General features: G+C 35.2%; 1 protein-coding gene across 7 annotated transcripts in view; it reads right to left on the reverse strand.

Annotated features, from left to right (window-relative positions):
* The window catches only part of LOC105251054 (neurotrimin), a 170,375-nt gene that overhangs the window by 33,724 nt on the left and 122,797 nt on the right, over positions 1–13,854 (reverse strand). For all 7 annotated transcript variants that reach the window (XM_011257560.2, XM_025413954.1, XM_011257559.3 and 4 more), the window contains exon 2: positions 4,117–4,161. In XM_011257560.2, the coding sequence (XP_011255862.1) occupies positions 4,117–4,161 (45 nt within the window). The remainder of the gene's footprint in view (positions 1–4,116; positions 4,162–13,854) is intronic.

The following is a 13,854-nucleotide window of genomic DNA, read 5'->3' on the forward strand; positions in this document are numbered from 1 at the left end:
TTTTCAGACCGCTGTCGGAAATTTTGACAGGAGGAATATCGTGGAAACGAGAGACACCGTTTGCCGCAACGATAAAGAAACGAGAACTTCATTCCCGGATTTCACGCGTCTCTCTTACGTTCGTTGACTCATCGTATTTTATTCTTGACGCTTCTCTCGCCTCTCTAACGCGTATCCCAAAATGACGCTGTGCCTCGTGCATATTCCGTGGCAACGCGAAGCCGCGAGCTACGCGACGAGAAGGAAATTATTTTATTTCGCACTTCGAAATATCACCCTGCGCAGACTCATTCATATTCATGCCCACGCCTGAGCACTTCGTCTCCGAAATGTGCCGTGCCGGTGGTCGTGCCGGTTAGTTTAAGATTCAAGCACGATCTTCTTATTCGGCCTAACTCCGTCCCTTATTCCCTTATCGTCTTTGATTTTGTCTCTTAACGAGGACAAATATTACTTGCAATATGGTATGTCCGATGTGTTCCAAATTTAGAAGTATTCAAATTTTCTGCCGATTTTTCGTAACGTGATGTAAATTATTGTTTTCGTATTTTAATTTGTATCAATTCATATTAATATTACTTCATACTCGTCAGTATTAAAGATTATTCATGAATTGTAGCAAATGTGTAAAACATTGCTCTAATATGAACAATTAAAAACAGGCATCGCGAAAGGTCTCCTTGAAGCAATAAAAGAATATTGTCATCATTAATTAATTTTAATGTAAAATCTATTTATCTTATTATTATTAATCGTTATATTCCTGATATGTAGAAATCGTATCTGCCAACTTTATTTTTTGTATAGCTTATATCGTCATTCGCACATGAATGAGATGACAATCGGTTCGTCTTCGCAAATTACAATCGGATCGTATTCAGAATGCAAGGTCTAGTTACGAATCTGATTGTCTTACGACGAGTGAACTCTCTACAAATAATGCCATCTCCTTAGTTTATCTAAACAACCCCAACTTCCCACATTGTCCGCTTAACGCAAACGACTCGGTTGATTAGGGTGCAAACGAACCGTAAGCATTAAATTATTCATCATCCATTCTACATTCGGGACGGTTAATTAACAGTTTAGTTGATATCCGATTAGTTTACGTTATTAATACGATATGATTAAAACTTTTTTGGGTCATGTGCTGAAAATAAATTCCCTTTAGCTTGATTAAAATACGATAACAGCAACTACACGAAGTTATCTCAGCCCCTGTCCTCATTATTATATATGATACGTCAGAGTCTAATAATCAGTTATAATCAATTACATCGAAAGAAAAAAAGAAATGTTAAAATAAATATGAACCCTATATACATAATAGTGTTTTATTATAATATTATAATATTATTTAATATTATTATAATATTATTAATATTATTATAATATTATAATATTATTATTTCGATATTTCGTAGTGTTTTATTATAATATTATAATATGAATAATATTATTATTTCGATATTTAAAAAAAAATTAAGAATTATTTAATAATCAATATACTTTAAATAATTGTTTTGCTCGAAATTATCGTCATTATTCCACCTTTCGGAATAGAACACTTTGTGTATCGATTTCAATTAATATTTTACATGCATAGACTCTATATTACGCGTATATACATAACATATATACGGTAACGTCGTTATTACGTTTTTATTACCATCAATTGCAAAACAATGATGTGACAACAAACATCTATATTAAAAGTCTCACGAGAAATCTACGCGGTGCGAAATATCGTAAAGAAATGTCGACTCCATTCGGAGCGAAGCGTAAAGGCTGTCGCTCCTTTTCTCGGGGAATTGGTCAGATCGTAAGATTTCCCGAGTGCCCATGTTACCGATTAGCCTCGACGCATACGACGGCGGGGGGGATCGCGTTCCGGGAGATTTCTCTTCGTCGGGGAAACAGGTAGAGTGGGAAATCGGACGGGAAGGAAGGAAGGAAGGAAGGAAGGAAGGAAGGAAACGTCGAACGCGAGCGTAACGCGATAGACTTCTCTCTAAGAGCACGAGAAATTATAGGGGAGGAAGGAACAGGAGGGTGGCAAGTCGAGCGACGGCGCGTAACACCATTGTGACGAATGATTCGCGCGTGTTCCATCGAACACCATCGCTGCGACCAGCGCGCGCGATGCTGGTACCTTCTGTCCCGAAGCTGGCGAGGCACGGCTTCGAAATCACGGGTGTCGGTGATATCGATCGGGCGCGAAACGGGCAAATAGAAGGGGATGCGAAGGGTAAAGGGACGGGAAGGAAGGCCACTTAGAGAGCCATTGCGTACCGAAATTTTCTCTCTCCGCAGGAAGATTTTCGTCGCAGATTTTTGCGAACAAAAAGACTGAAAATTCCGACGAGGAAGACGAGAATGTAGAGAACCAGGGAGAACCGTAGATGGTGATAGCGGGCGATATAGATGGGCCAGAGGGTAGATGAGTGGGCGGATGCGGTGGAGACGGCGGAGATTTCATCCGGCTTTTGTGACGCGACTGATATATTTTTATCTGGCGTCGGGATTCGACGACTGTGTGTGCTCGAACCGCTTCTAACCGAGCGTGCTCGTCTGATATCGATCTGATAAAACATATGCAAATGGTTATTAAGCTATGTTATGAACGAAAGCGAGACGTTCAATTCGATTCGCGGGATCCTGCCGGAATTTTGTCGCTTATTAATCATGAAACTACGTTGAAAATTCGAGCTTACATCGACGATACATTGTTCATGTAGGTACTGAATATAGCATCGGTATAAAATACACGAAAATGTAGCATGTAGCTGCAATTTATAAAAGCTATGAATGGAGTTTTTAAGTATTTGATACTCTTCATATGCAGAGAGAAAAATATTGTTGTTTTTCCACAAATTTGACATTCGAATTATTTTTAGAATAAAAATATGTACTCTTTTATTTTTATAATGAATGAAAAAATATGGCTATTATAATTACATTCTGCACTTTCATTCACGCACTCATATTTTCACAAATATTAAAATAAAATTATTAACGGCAATTATTTTACATGTGTTTTATTGTTATCTTTATCAATATTTGACTTGCAAATAAATGAGAACAATGACCTATTATATATAATTACATCTATAAAAATGCATAAAACAATTAAAATAATAAATAATATTAATACATTACATACATTTTTTACTTAAATAATATTAATACATTACATACATTTTTTAATTAAACATAATTCAAATCATAATACAAAGCAATAGTCAAATCTTTTTCTAAACTGATATGTAAAGAAAACTATACAGAAGTACATGCAACTATAAATAATATTGTCTTGTACTAAACGACTATTCTATATATTGCTTTTGAATTCTACGGCAATCTCCGAAATTTCTCATGAAATTGAAATAATAGTATTGCTTTTTTTACTTTACCCATTGTTTGATGTACGCTATCCGCCGCATATAATAAATGTTATTTGCATTATGCGATTCGACAAAAACAGCTTGTATTATCGATTTACCGTTTCTCATATATAATCGATATACGAGGCGAAAAAAATCGCGCAGTGTGAAAATCCATTGCTAGGCGACGGCACAGTGAAAAAGAAAATGGAAAAGGGGATTTTTTTTCAATAAAGATTATAAATATAAAAAACAATTTGCGCTCGATAAACCCATAGCGGCTTTATCGTTCGATGTATTATTGAAAAGGGCTCGAAATGTCGGCTATGGATAAGAATCGAGCTGCGGCAGGAGGGAAAGTTATTTTACAAGCAAGCGGATATACCGAGGCGCGAAATGGACCATTTCATGAAGTATCCGCAACCCCACGTACAATGCGATATATACGCGAGCGCATACATATGCAGTGTCGTTAACGTAACAACGAAAGCGTCCGGTGCTTCGTAATTTATTTTGGCCTTTAACGCAAACAACAAGGACGATAATGCCCGGTTCCGGCTGACACTCGCAATGTGCAGAGCCGCGCGAGTACGATTTTCGACATCGAATGCGTCCTCGCAACATCCCGCGGGATCTAGCTGCTTTCGCTAGTGATTTCCGGCTGGATTGCGCTCATCAACCTATGGTCACTCATTGTTATTGTAACTGTCCGATAATGATGTATCCTGCGTACCGTGATGGTGGCCCGACGTTCCCAATAGATTCCTCGCTTGCCGTCCTGCAACACGAGAAGAGTATGCGGATGTTAGATATCAAAAATCTGTCCATCATCAATCCTGTAATTCAAGATTTATAAGGTATTTCATTCCTCTCTATCTATCAACTATTCAAATCCATTATAGATTTTCGTATTGATGTCAATATCTGTAGTATAATATATAAAAAAGATTCGCATATTCGGTTATTTCAGGTATAACTCAAAATTAATTAATTCTTGCGTTTCGCTTGTTTATCGAGGTTATTGTGACAATGATATATCAATGTGAAACAACATCGGAGATCGTATCAAAGAGCGGATCAACGTGAAAAACGGTATCGAAAATCCGATTAAATAAAAAAAATATCCATGAATTAGTTTAATCGAAATCAATTAAATCGAGACACGTAGGATTTCGAGTATTTTCGTACTACTCATGAACTTGGTTAATAGACGAATATTTCACCATAGAAATACTTGTCCTATATTGGGCAACGTATTACGTTAGTCCATGTCTGTTGTAGAAAAAATTCGTTTGCGAAATAAAAAAATAATTGGAATTTTTCTATATATTCTATAAAATTTCATACAAGCAAACTATCGTAAAAAAATCATTAATTTTGTTATACAAATATATCTTCAAAAATAGATATAAATATGCCATTCAAACGTTAGATTCATTTTAATTCTAAAATTTAAAAAAAAATAAAATTTAATATTTATTAGTCTTTTATATAAGTTCAAACAATTGATAATTAAGCTAAAATAATTTATAATAAACATACTACTAGTAAACTGCTATGCTAGTAAGATAAAATGGCACTTATTAGGAATATTTCATCCGCGAATATGTCACTTTGTGAAACAATACTGTAGATTTACATGCGAGATGGCGCATCGAAGTGACAAGTGACATAGGATGAACATGGGTATGCACCGGCAGGAACATCGTTTATGCCGTTCACAAGTGACGCACGTCACTTTGAAAGCACGACTTATATGAGACATTTATCTCCTTATCACATTAAATGTAAGAGAGAGAGGGAGAGAGAGAGAGGAGCAAGGGAAGTGTGTGTGTGTGTGTGTGTGTATGTGTCTGTGTGTGTGTGGGTGTGCGCGCGCGCGCACGTTAATATATTATTATCTAAAAAAGTTACACAAAAGTATAATCGAATAAAAAATTCATATAAGTTTAAATATTATATAAGTATAAATATTATATTGATATTAATTAATAGATTAATTAATATTGTTCTAGTGAATTTTATAAAGAAAAAAACATGAAAAAATTCATAATGTAGTCGCAAAATTTTTTATTAGAGATAAAGATTACGAAAAAAAGTTTTTTATTCATATATCTGATTTCGCATGTGCTATAATTTTTCTCTATATACATTTCTACCATCATCTCTTGTGCAATGAAAGATAAAATGTCGAATTATTGCAGCGGTAATCAAGCCAAGTTCTGATTCATATAAAATTAAAAATATAGAAAATTACTATTATACAACTTCATTTGAGATTATAAATGTGGATTATTATATAAAAACCTATTCGAGCATTTTATTTCAGATCTTACTGGAGAAAATAAAACAATCGAAAGTATTATCATTATATTTATATCTGGTTATAATTAAAGAATAATTAAACAAAGTAATAACAAGAAAATTTTTTCACAAAGGTGGCATTTCAGTTGTTGAATAAGAATTTCTTCTTTGTTATTATTAAAATACTAAAAGAAAATTAAACTTGTTTAATTATAACCAGGTATAAATATAATAACAATACTTTTTTTTTATTTTCTATTGTTATTATTAATAATTACAAAAATGTTGCCTTTCAAAGTTAGGTATGTCCCCGGCTTGCCCTATTTATTTACAAATATATATATATAGAGAGAGAGGGAGAGAGAGAGAGAGAGAGAGAGAGAGAGAGAGAGAGAGAGAGAGAGAGAGAGAGAGAGAGATTGTTTTATATTCTATATAGATGAAATAGTTTAATGTCTATCTACTGAGTATTACTAAATGGTGACTACTAAATGGATAAAATGTAAAACTGTTGCATATATGTATGTGTATATTGTTGCGATGCAAATCGATGTATATGAATCATCACGAGTTTTATGCATGGCAATGTGTGATAGCGTTGTGATATTTTCCAACGAATTCGAGGTGACGAAACTATCTAAACTTGGAGATTATGACAACCGTTTGTCGCGAGTTTAACGATGTTCAGTGACGGCGCTTCCCCAATAGTTATATAACTTCGTGCGTCTCATAAATGCGAGCCACGGAGCAACTTGAGGATAATTACATTCGCAGATGACAGAGGGTAAAATTACTTGCATTATGAGCACGAGAATAGTAGATTACACAAGGGAAATGTGAATTTGTAAAAGCCAATATATACGCATGTTTTGTGTCTTGTATGCAAGTGAAAATTTCAAATAATTACGTGTACTGGGAGCAATTGTTCTGAGTAAGCAATAAATTAATAGCAAACATAAATTTATCGAAATGTTTCACTCCCATTTAAATTTAACTTTATATAAAAAATTTATGACGATTTTTACGAGATATTTTTTCCAATAAACACACACACACATACGCACATATGTAATTTTGAAACAAATGTATAGCATGAGAAAACGTTTATTAAAACCACAAATCAAATAAAAATATGTTTACATCTAATTTATTCACTCTCTATTAAAACTGTTGTTTGTTTTTATATTTTTTACTGATATGCAATATATACATATGTACATATCACAAATAAGTTTATGATATATTAAGCACTTTCCTGACTAGACAACTTAATGAGACGATAAAAATCACAGCATAATATCTTCGCATTTATCCATTTTATACGATATTTCTGCGATATTTCTGCTATTATCTTGCATTTTCAAATTTTCGTTGTCACAAACTTAAATTAAATTCCATTGACCACAATCGCTATTTTATTCAAGCTTTGCTAACAGTGTATTGCTAAGGAAGGTTTCATTGTGTAGTTCGGATACGAGCCATTGTGCCACGTCGCTCTTCTTTTCCTCTACTCACTCGCTGGCACAGCCACCACTACGTAATTGCGCAAGTGCATTTTCTGCGCCATGGCGCCGGTGTTTCAAGCGGCCGCATTTATTTAGGACGTGGTCTCCTCATGACATTGTGTGATATCGCGTGCGTCCGTGGTAAGATTAATGGACCAATCTTGGCGCCGAGCACGGTTACGCGCAATCAGGAGACAGCTTTTCGGAGCTTCAGCCTTTCATCGTGATAGCAATGTAGATACATATCCAACGTGGCTCGCTTACGCTCGAGCTATTCAAGTCTACAGTATTTACTTTACGTTCCGTCATGTAAGCCTCGTAAAATGCAACACGCGCTTACGGTTCACGCGTAACACGGTTCCCGGTATAAAGTCGGAAGTGTATGTCGTATGCAGAACGAAAAACAAGTGTTATTGCCGTGAATAAAATTCATTTTTTACAATTATAATATTATCATATTGCTCGATTTTGGAGCAACGCGAACACCATATTAAAAGCAAAATTTGAGACAGTTAATATAACATGGCTTTTCTCATTTCCTATAAACACAGAGATTGCAAAGACGTAGTGATCGATTATTGAACAATGTAATATTTGTTACGGATGATCAGGTCACTCGGGAATGAAACCGATTTGTCTTTTCTCCTGAATTCGTTTTCGAAAAGTCAAACTGCCAGAAACTATTTATCAAGCAACTGGAAAAGCTCTGAAAAAAAGGAAACAAGTCGCGAGAAAGAATAATGAGCCTGGTTGAAAAATTGAGACACTTCACTAAATTATTGTTGTTCTCTTCGTATTAAGTTTATTCGTTATATCGGTGCGAAATGTCCATTATTTATTGATCTTGAAATCATGTATTTCATATTAGATTCTTATATTAATAATCATACTACTTTTTCTTATAACACAATTTGATTATTACGTAAAAGAAGTCTAAATACATACAAATTATGACGGAGAGTTTAATTGCTAATATTATGCGGATTGTGCAGTAATTTATGCATCAGTTGAAACATTATAAATGTACGCAATATGAATGTAAATAGAAATAGTTATCATCGAGCTTTACAATGAATATAATATTTCATTAGCGAAAGAATTCGCATAATTGATAATTTTTTTTCACTAAAGAAACGACAAATAGTCTCATTGTTACGGTTATCCAATTAAATAAATGAAAGCTGAGACAGAATAGGAGGTAAAGGCAGATTACATGCCTTTGTAATCCAATGGTATTATTTCATAGTGAACATTATCTTACTATGTCCAACTATAGAACACTTTTGGTTGGATTAACTTCATTGTTCGAAATCCAAGCGTATGACATTACGTATTTGTACGATAGTAATATATTTCCACATTTCTCACACGCACCTTCCCAACTACACATCTCTACATTTCATTGCCATTATGGAACGTTGACTTACGGCGAATAATACAAGTCATAGCCTGCTTAACATAATTTCGTGCACATTGATTATTCACTTTGTCCCGCCCAATGGTTCTCGACCGCATGTAAATTCCCGAAGGATCGTGAGTCTCCAAGCGACACTAGGAAGTTACACGACGAAATAAGGTACAGTGCCTAATATAGCTTTATACGCCCAAAGGAGTGTTTTACCCAAGTTGGTTCGTTCCGGTCTGTCGCCACTTTTCCGATAGGCTCTTTAACTAATTCAAGCGACAGCACCATAACAACTGAGATAAAATTCAGCAGAGAATTAAAAAGGCAAAGGCTGGAGAGGCAGAATGTTCAACTCATCCGCATCGCTTGAATGTTAAATCGATGAACATTTCCTTCGTTAAAACTCGAATTAATTAATAAATTACAAATGGCAGAAAAAAACAAATGAGAAATATAAATGAGAAATATAATTTAAGAAATAAATATTATATTCTTCTATAGTGAACGTCTAAAAAAAAATGAAGTATTTTCTCTTATTTTAACAATGTTTTTTCACTATAATTATAAGCTCAAATTAATTTTTAATATAATATTGTGCATCTTAACATTCTGCTAGTTGTGCTTCGTATTCAACTTTTTTAAATTTAATTAATACTTTTTCAGTTATTGGGAAATAAGTCAAAGTCGCACGGTAATTCGTAATAGCTATAAAGATACACGAATCTCGAGGAGTGAAGGATTACAGAAACCTGCAGAGGAATAAATTTAATTTTATACTCAACCATGTTAATCCTTTTCTCTTTATGCATTGGCTCGCTTTTTCTTCTCGTAAGGGGAGAGAGGTGCAATTTGCGAATAGGAGTAACGCGAAGACCGAATGGAGAATGGCCGGGAAAGTGAAGAGGTGCAATGGGGTCAGGAAAACGAGGGGCTCAGTGGAAAGGGAAAGGATGGGATCTGCAGAAATAAAAGGACTAACTCTGAGATACCGACAAGTTGAAAAACTAGGTAAAATTGGATCTCGGTGCTGTCTTCATCTACGGAAGCGCAGAAGTGGCAATCGCGCAGCAAATTAAGCGGGACCATCGTAAAAGAACGAAAATGGTTACGTCTTGCCCTAAACTTCCTCTGTCTTACCGTCATTTTACTCCCCTATTTTTTCAACTTTTTGCGCTTCTATTAAATAATAGATGAATCAAAGTAATGCGCCTTTGCCTACAACGAAGTATATTTTGCTTCAAGCTAAAGGCAAGTTTCTAAAGTTTTCTCCCTTACTTTTGTATATTCTTGTAGGCATAGAATTACGAGATATCGGCTTAGTAATTAAATGTTTATCTTACAATTACAAATTTAATTGTAATAAAACAGTTTATTTTTATAAATGTATTTTTTTTAAATTTACTTATTGTTAAAGAGTACAACAAATATATTAAAATACATTAAAATTAGTTTTATATAATTATTAAAAAATATAAATATTTAAATAAAATTTAATAATCTGCTGTATGTCTGTATATCTAAATATTATCTACTTTTTCTTAAACTATAAAAATACTGATACATCATGTAGAAGAGTGCAAATATCGCACGTATTAAAAAAATGTATAATAATAGTTCACGACTGAAATAAAACAATAGTAATTTCGCTCCAATTACGTTCAATCGTAATTAAATATATTTTATTAGAGAAATCTAAAATATGATATATATTTTTTAAAACTAATGCATTATTGTCACCACGTAATGGATGTTTCCATTTTGTATGAAATGTCTATCAATAACCCATATTTTTAAACGCAAAATATAAATTATTTAAATTTGGCAAAAGGTTTTTTTAAAACTATAAATAATGGAACTAAAATTTATCTAGAGAATTACTATCGCGCACATGCATATTTTTCATCTTTTAATCTTGTTCAAACTATTTCGATTTCTTATTAATATTTTAAATTCCAGTATTACGAATATAAATTTTAACATTAAGATAAAATTCCTCTCTTTTTCTCTCTTTCCCACACATACACACACACACATACGAAGAAAAAAAATTAGTCAAAAATGTAAGTAACACGTTAATTGCTATTTCACGAATTCAATAAAATACTTATTATAATTTCATCCCAAAATTCATCGACAAAATTACCCTCTTTCATGAGCCGCATCTTTTGTGCGCTAAATAAAATATAGGTCAAAGTATATGTCTCGTCCCTTGCCCTCCGCCGCTTGGCCCAGAATCAGCATAAGTTTCCAACTTTGTAGCGAGGAAAGCCCCTTGCGGCAAGTTGCGTACCCGCAGAATCTCGTGAACAGACTCAGTGCATGCCAGCCGCGAGGAAGAGCAAGATAGCGGATGGTATGTCTTGGACCGCGGGATTCTCTCTTATCCCAAACACGTACCAGCACCTATGCAAGCTCTTACGCTAGAACGCCGTATATATAGCCGAGCGCGAGTGTTTCTCCGTTGAATAAAATGTTAATAGCAACGTAAGATGTGCGTGCGTATATTCTGTCAAAAAGCATGAACTTTTCGAGTAACACTCGCCATTGCGCCGGTTGCGCATTCTTTTTGCACGGTTCAGCGGCGTACTCCACGTTTTTGCGAGCGCATGAAACGGAGTGTCTCGAATTCTCCCTCGGACGGCGTTAACAGCGTGCGCGCGAGCTTTTCATTTTTTTGTTAACGAGAAGCTCGGGTGATTCATGGAAACCCGTAAATCAACTTGACTACCTGCTCCTTAAGGGAATAATTTCGGTCTCTTCTTGCCGACTGATTTATGAATTAATATCTTTCTTAAGCCGCTGGTATATCCCGTGAGTGGTCAGTATATACGCTAAACGGTAAGTGTTAAAATAATTTTTGCTCTTGACGAATTCAATCAGTCATTTCCTGTTTAAAATGCAATAAATTATTTTTCGCCTGGTATAGTTTAATATAAAGTATAATTTTGAAAAAAAAATTTTATGCACTTTAATTGTATAATTAAAGAGTTTGTTAAAGATTGTGTAATTAAACAAATTTAGAAATGAAGAAACATAATTAATATTATAATATACAAGCAATTTTTAAAATAAAGAAACATGATTAATATTATAAAATATTAAATAAAAAATAAAAAGATTATTGTATTTAATAATGTTGATTATTATTGTCGATATGTGTATTGTCAACATGTCGGTTATTTTTAAATACGTATAATAGGCATTGTGTGTATAATAATAATTTTGGAGTGTCAACTATTAATAATCCGTTTCCGCTTTCTATATGAGATTTCATTAATGCTGTCCATAATAATTAAAATCTGCATTTAACGTAGCTTTGTTCATTTGATCATATTTTGGCGGATTAGTAAATATCCGAAAAATATGATTTATTTATTCTTATATATATTTTATGGCAATAGACGTATTTTCCAATATCGAGTCTATGTTTTATTTATAACTGCTTATTTATGAAAAACTTCACCTTTATTATCCTTGATGTAAAACCCTTGTAATGGCATAAATGAATATCCGTATAATGCATAATATTATTTTTCTTTTTTTAAATACAATTATCGCAATTATAATATTTACTAATTATTTGATGGGGATAACTTCGTCACCAGGCTAACGTTAATTACGTTACTTAATTATATTACCTCATTACGACAAAGACAATTTATACGTTATATGCGCATTTACGCAAACAGCGGTTAACTTTATTCCCATGAGGACGAGATACAAATAGCTCGGAGCTTCGTAACAGATTCGAAATATTTGTGCTATAAGCATTGCTTTATATCTGAAGACTATCGGGAAAATCAATGTATTTAAAATCGGATGTTGTGCTCGATTTCATGACGCGCGTGTATCAATCGACAAATACTGCGCGCAAAAATCTGCAAAAAATTCCGGGTTTCAGCGGAGACCATTCGTCTGTGTTAAAAAGGGATTCGCTGTCGATATCGCTGCATACATCACATGATCGATGATGGCGATTGCAGCGGATCGCTGCAGCCGGTTATTTCATGCGCAGATTGAGAGAGGAACATTGTTTCGGCTTAAAGATAACGCTTTGTTTCCGGTGCTTCGCGGTGAACAATGCACGCATGAAAATCGAATAACGCGCATAAAGCGCGCAGATAAGCGCCGTGTTGGGTGGAAAAAAAGCGCGGCTCAAGCAGCTTTCATATTTCATGACTGCCACTTGCGCCATATTTTTCATTTTACTCTATTCTCGCCCTTTTAATTACTGATAGCGTGGGAGAAACCGCACGGCACAGCTATGCGCGCGTACAATCGCGGAGATTTGTAGCCGACACCAGGTCCCGCGAAATTAAGTTTTACAAATTTACAGTTTATTATCCGGCACCGGATGCAATACGGATGAAACGAATGAATAAATAATACACGCGATAACATTATTTATATCTCTACTTGCAAATCTCATATTCCACCAATGTTTTGATTGCGTTGGGATATCATATTTAAAGAGACGAGGAAAAGCTTGAAAGAGAGACTAGATAAATATATTTCGTAAAAAATTTCACGCGTTTCAATTATTCATCAATTGTGCGACAGCCGTCGAAGTAACTTCTAATTACCGTAATTGGCGTATATGCGATCATTTTGTAGAACATAGGCAACGGACGTCTGCCGATGCGGCGAAATCGAATCAATGCCACTGTCACGCCGCATGTCAAGAGGTCGCGAGCGAATTCGTACGTGTCGACGTACGCTAATTCGCGATCTGCAAATCTTTCGCGTAGTTAAACGGCGGGTATGCAGCGCGATTCGGCGGATCGATTCGCGAGCGCACACCTTTGGCGTTGCGAGAGAGAGCAGATCCCGATGTCCCCGATGCTCGTGAACGATCGATACACGAAACAAAGTGCCAAACGTACACATTTCTATACGTTGCAATCCGAAGGGCAATTCAATTGCGGCGGTCGTCCCATACGGGCATCTGCAATATTCTCCGCGAGCAATCGTTCTCCAGGGACCGTCAATGTATGCGCTCGCACGGCTCTCCCAATGACATTTACATTTATATTGACACGGCGCTCAATGGGATCTTGAACAACGGCGGGATGCTTAAATGCATTTGCGACCGCGGCTTAACGACCGGACCCGAATTTTTCCGGTGCCGGATCAACGTGCGGAAACGCGGGAAATGGTACATGCGAGGACGCATCCCGCAACAAACGCTAAAATGAGAATTCAACACGATTAAGTTTTCACATTGCGAGCACGCCAACATTGCGCGTATGACTCGCGG

Source organism: Camponotus floridanus, unplaced genomic scaffold (genome assembly GCF_003227725.1).
Source record: "Camponotus floridanus strain SB8 unplaced genomic scaffold, Cflo_v7.5 scaffold73, whole genome shotgun sequence".
Classification (NCBI taxonomy): domain Eukaryota; kingdom Metazoa; phylum Arthropoda; class Insecta; order Hymenoptera; family Formicidae; genus Camponotus; species Camponotus floridanus.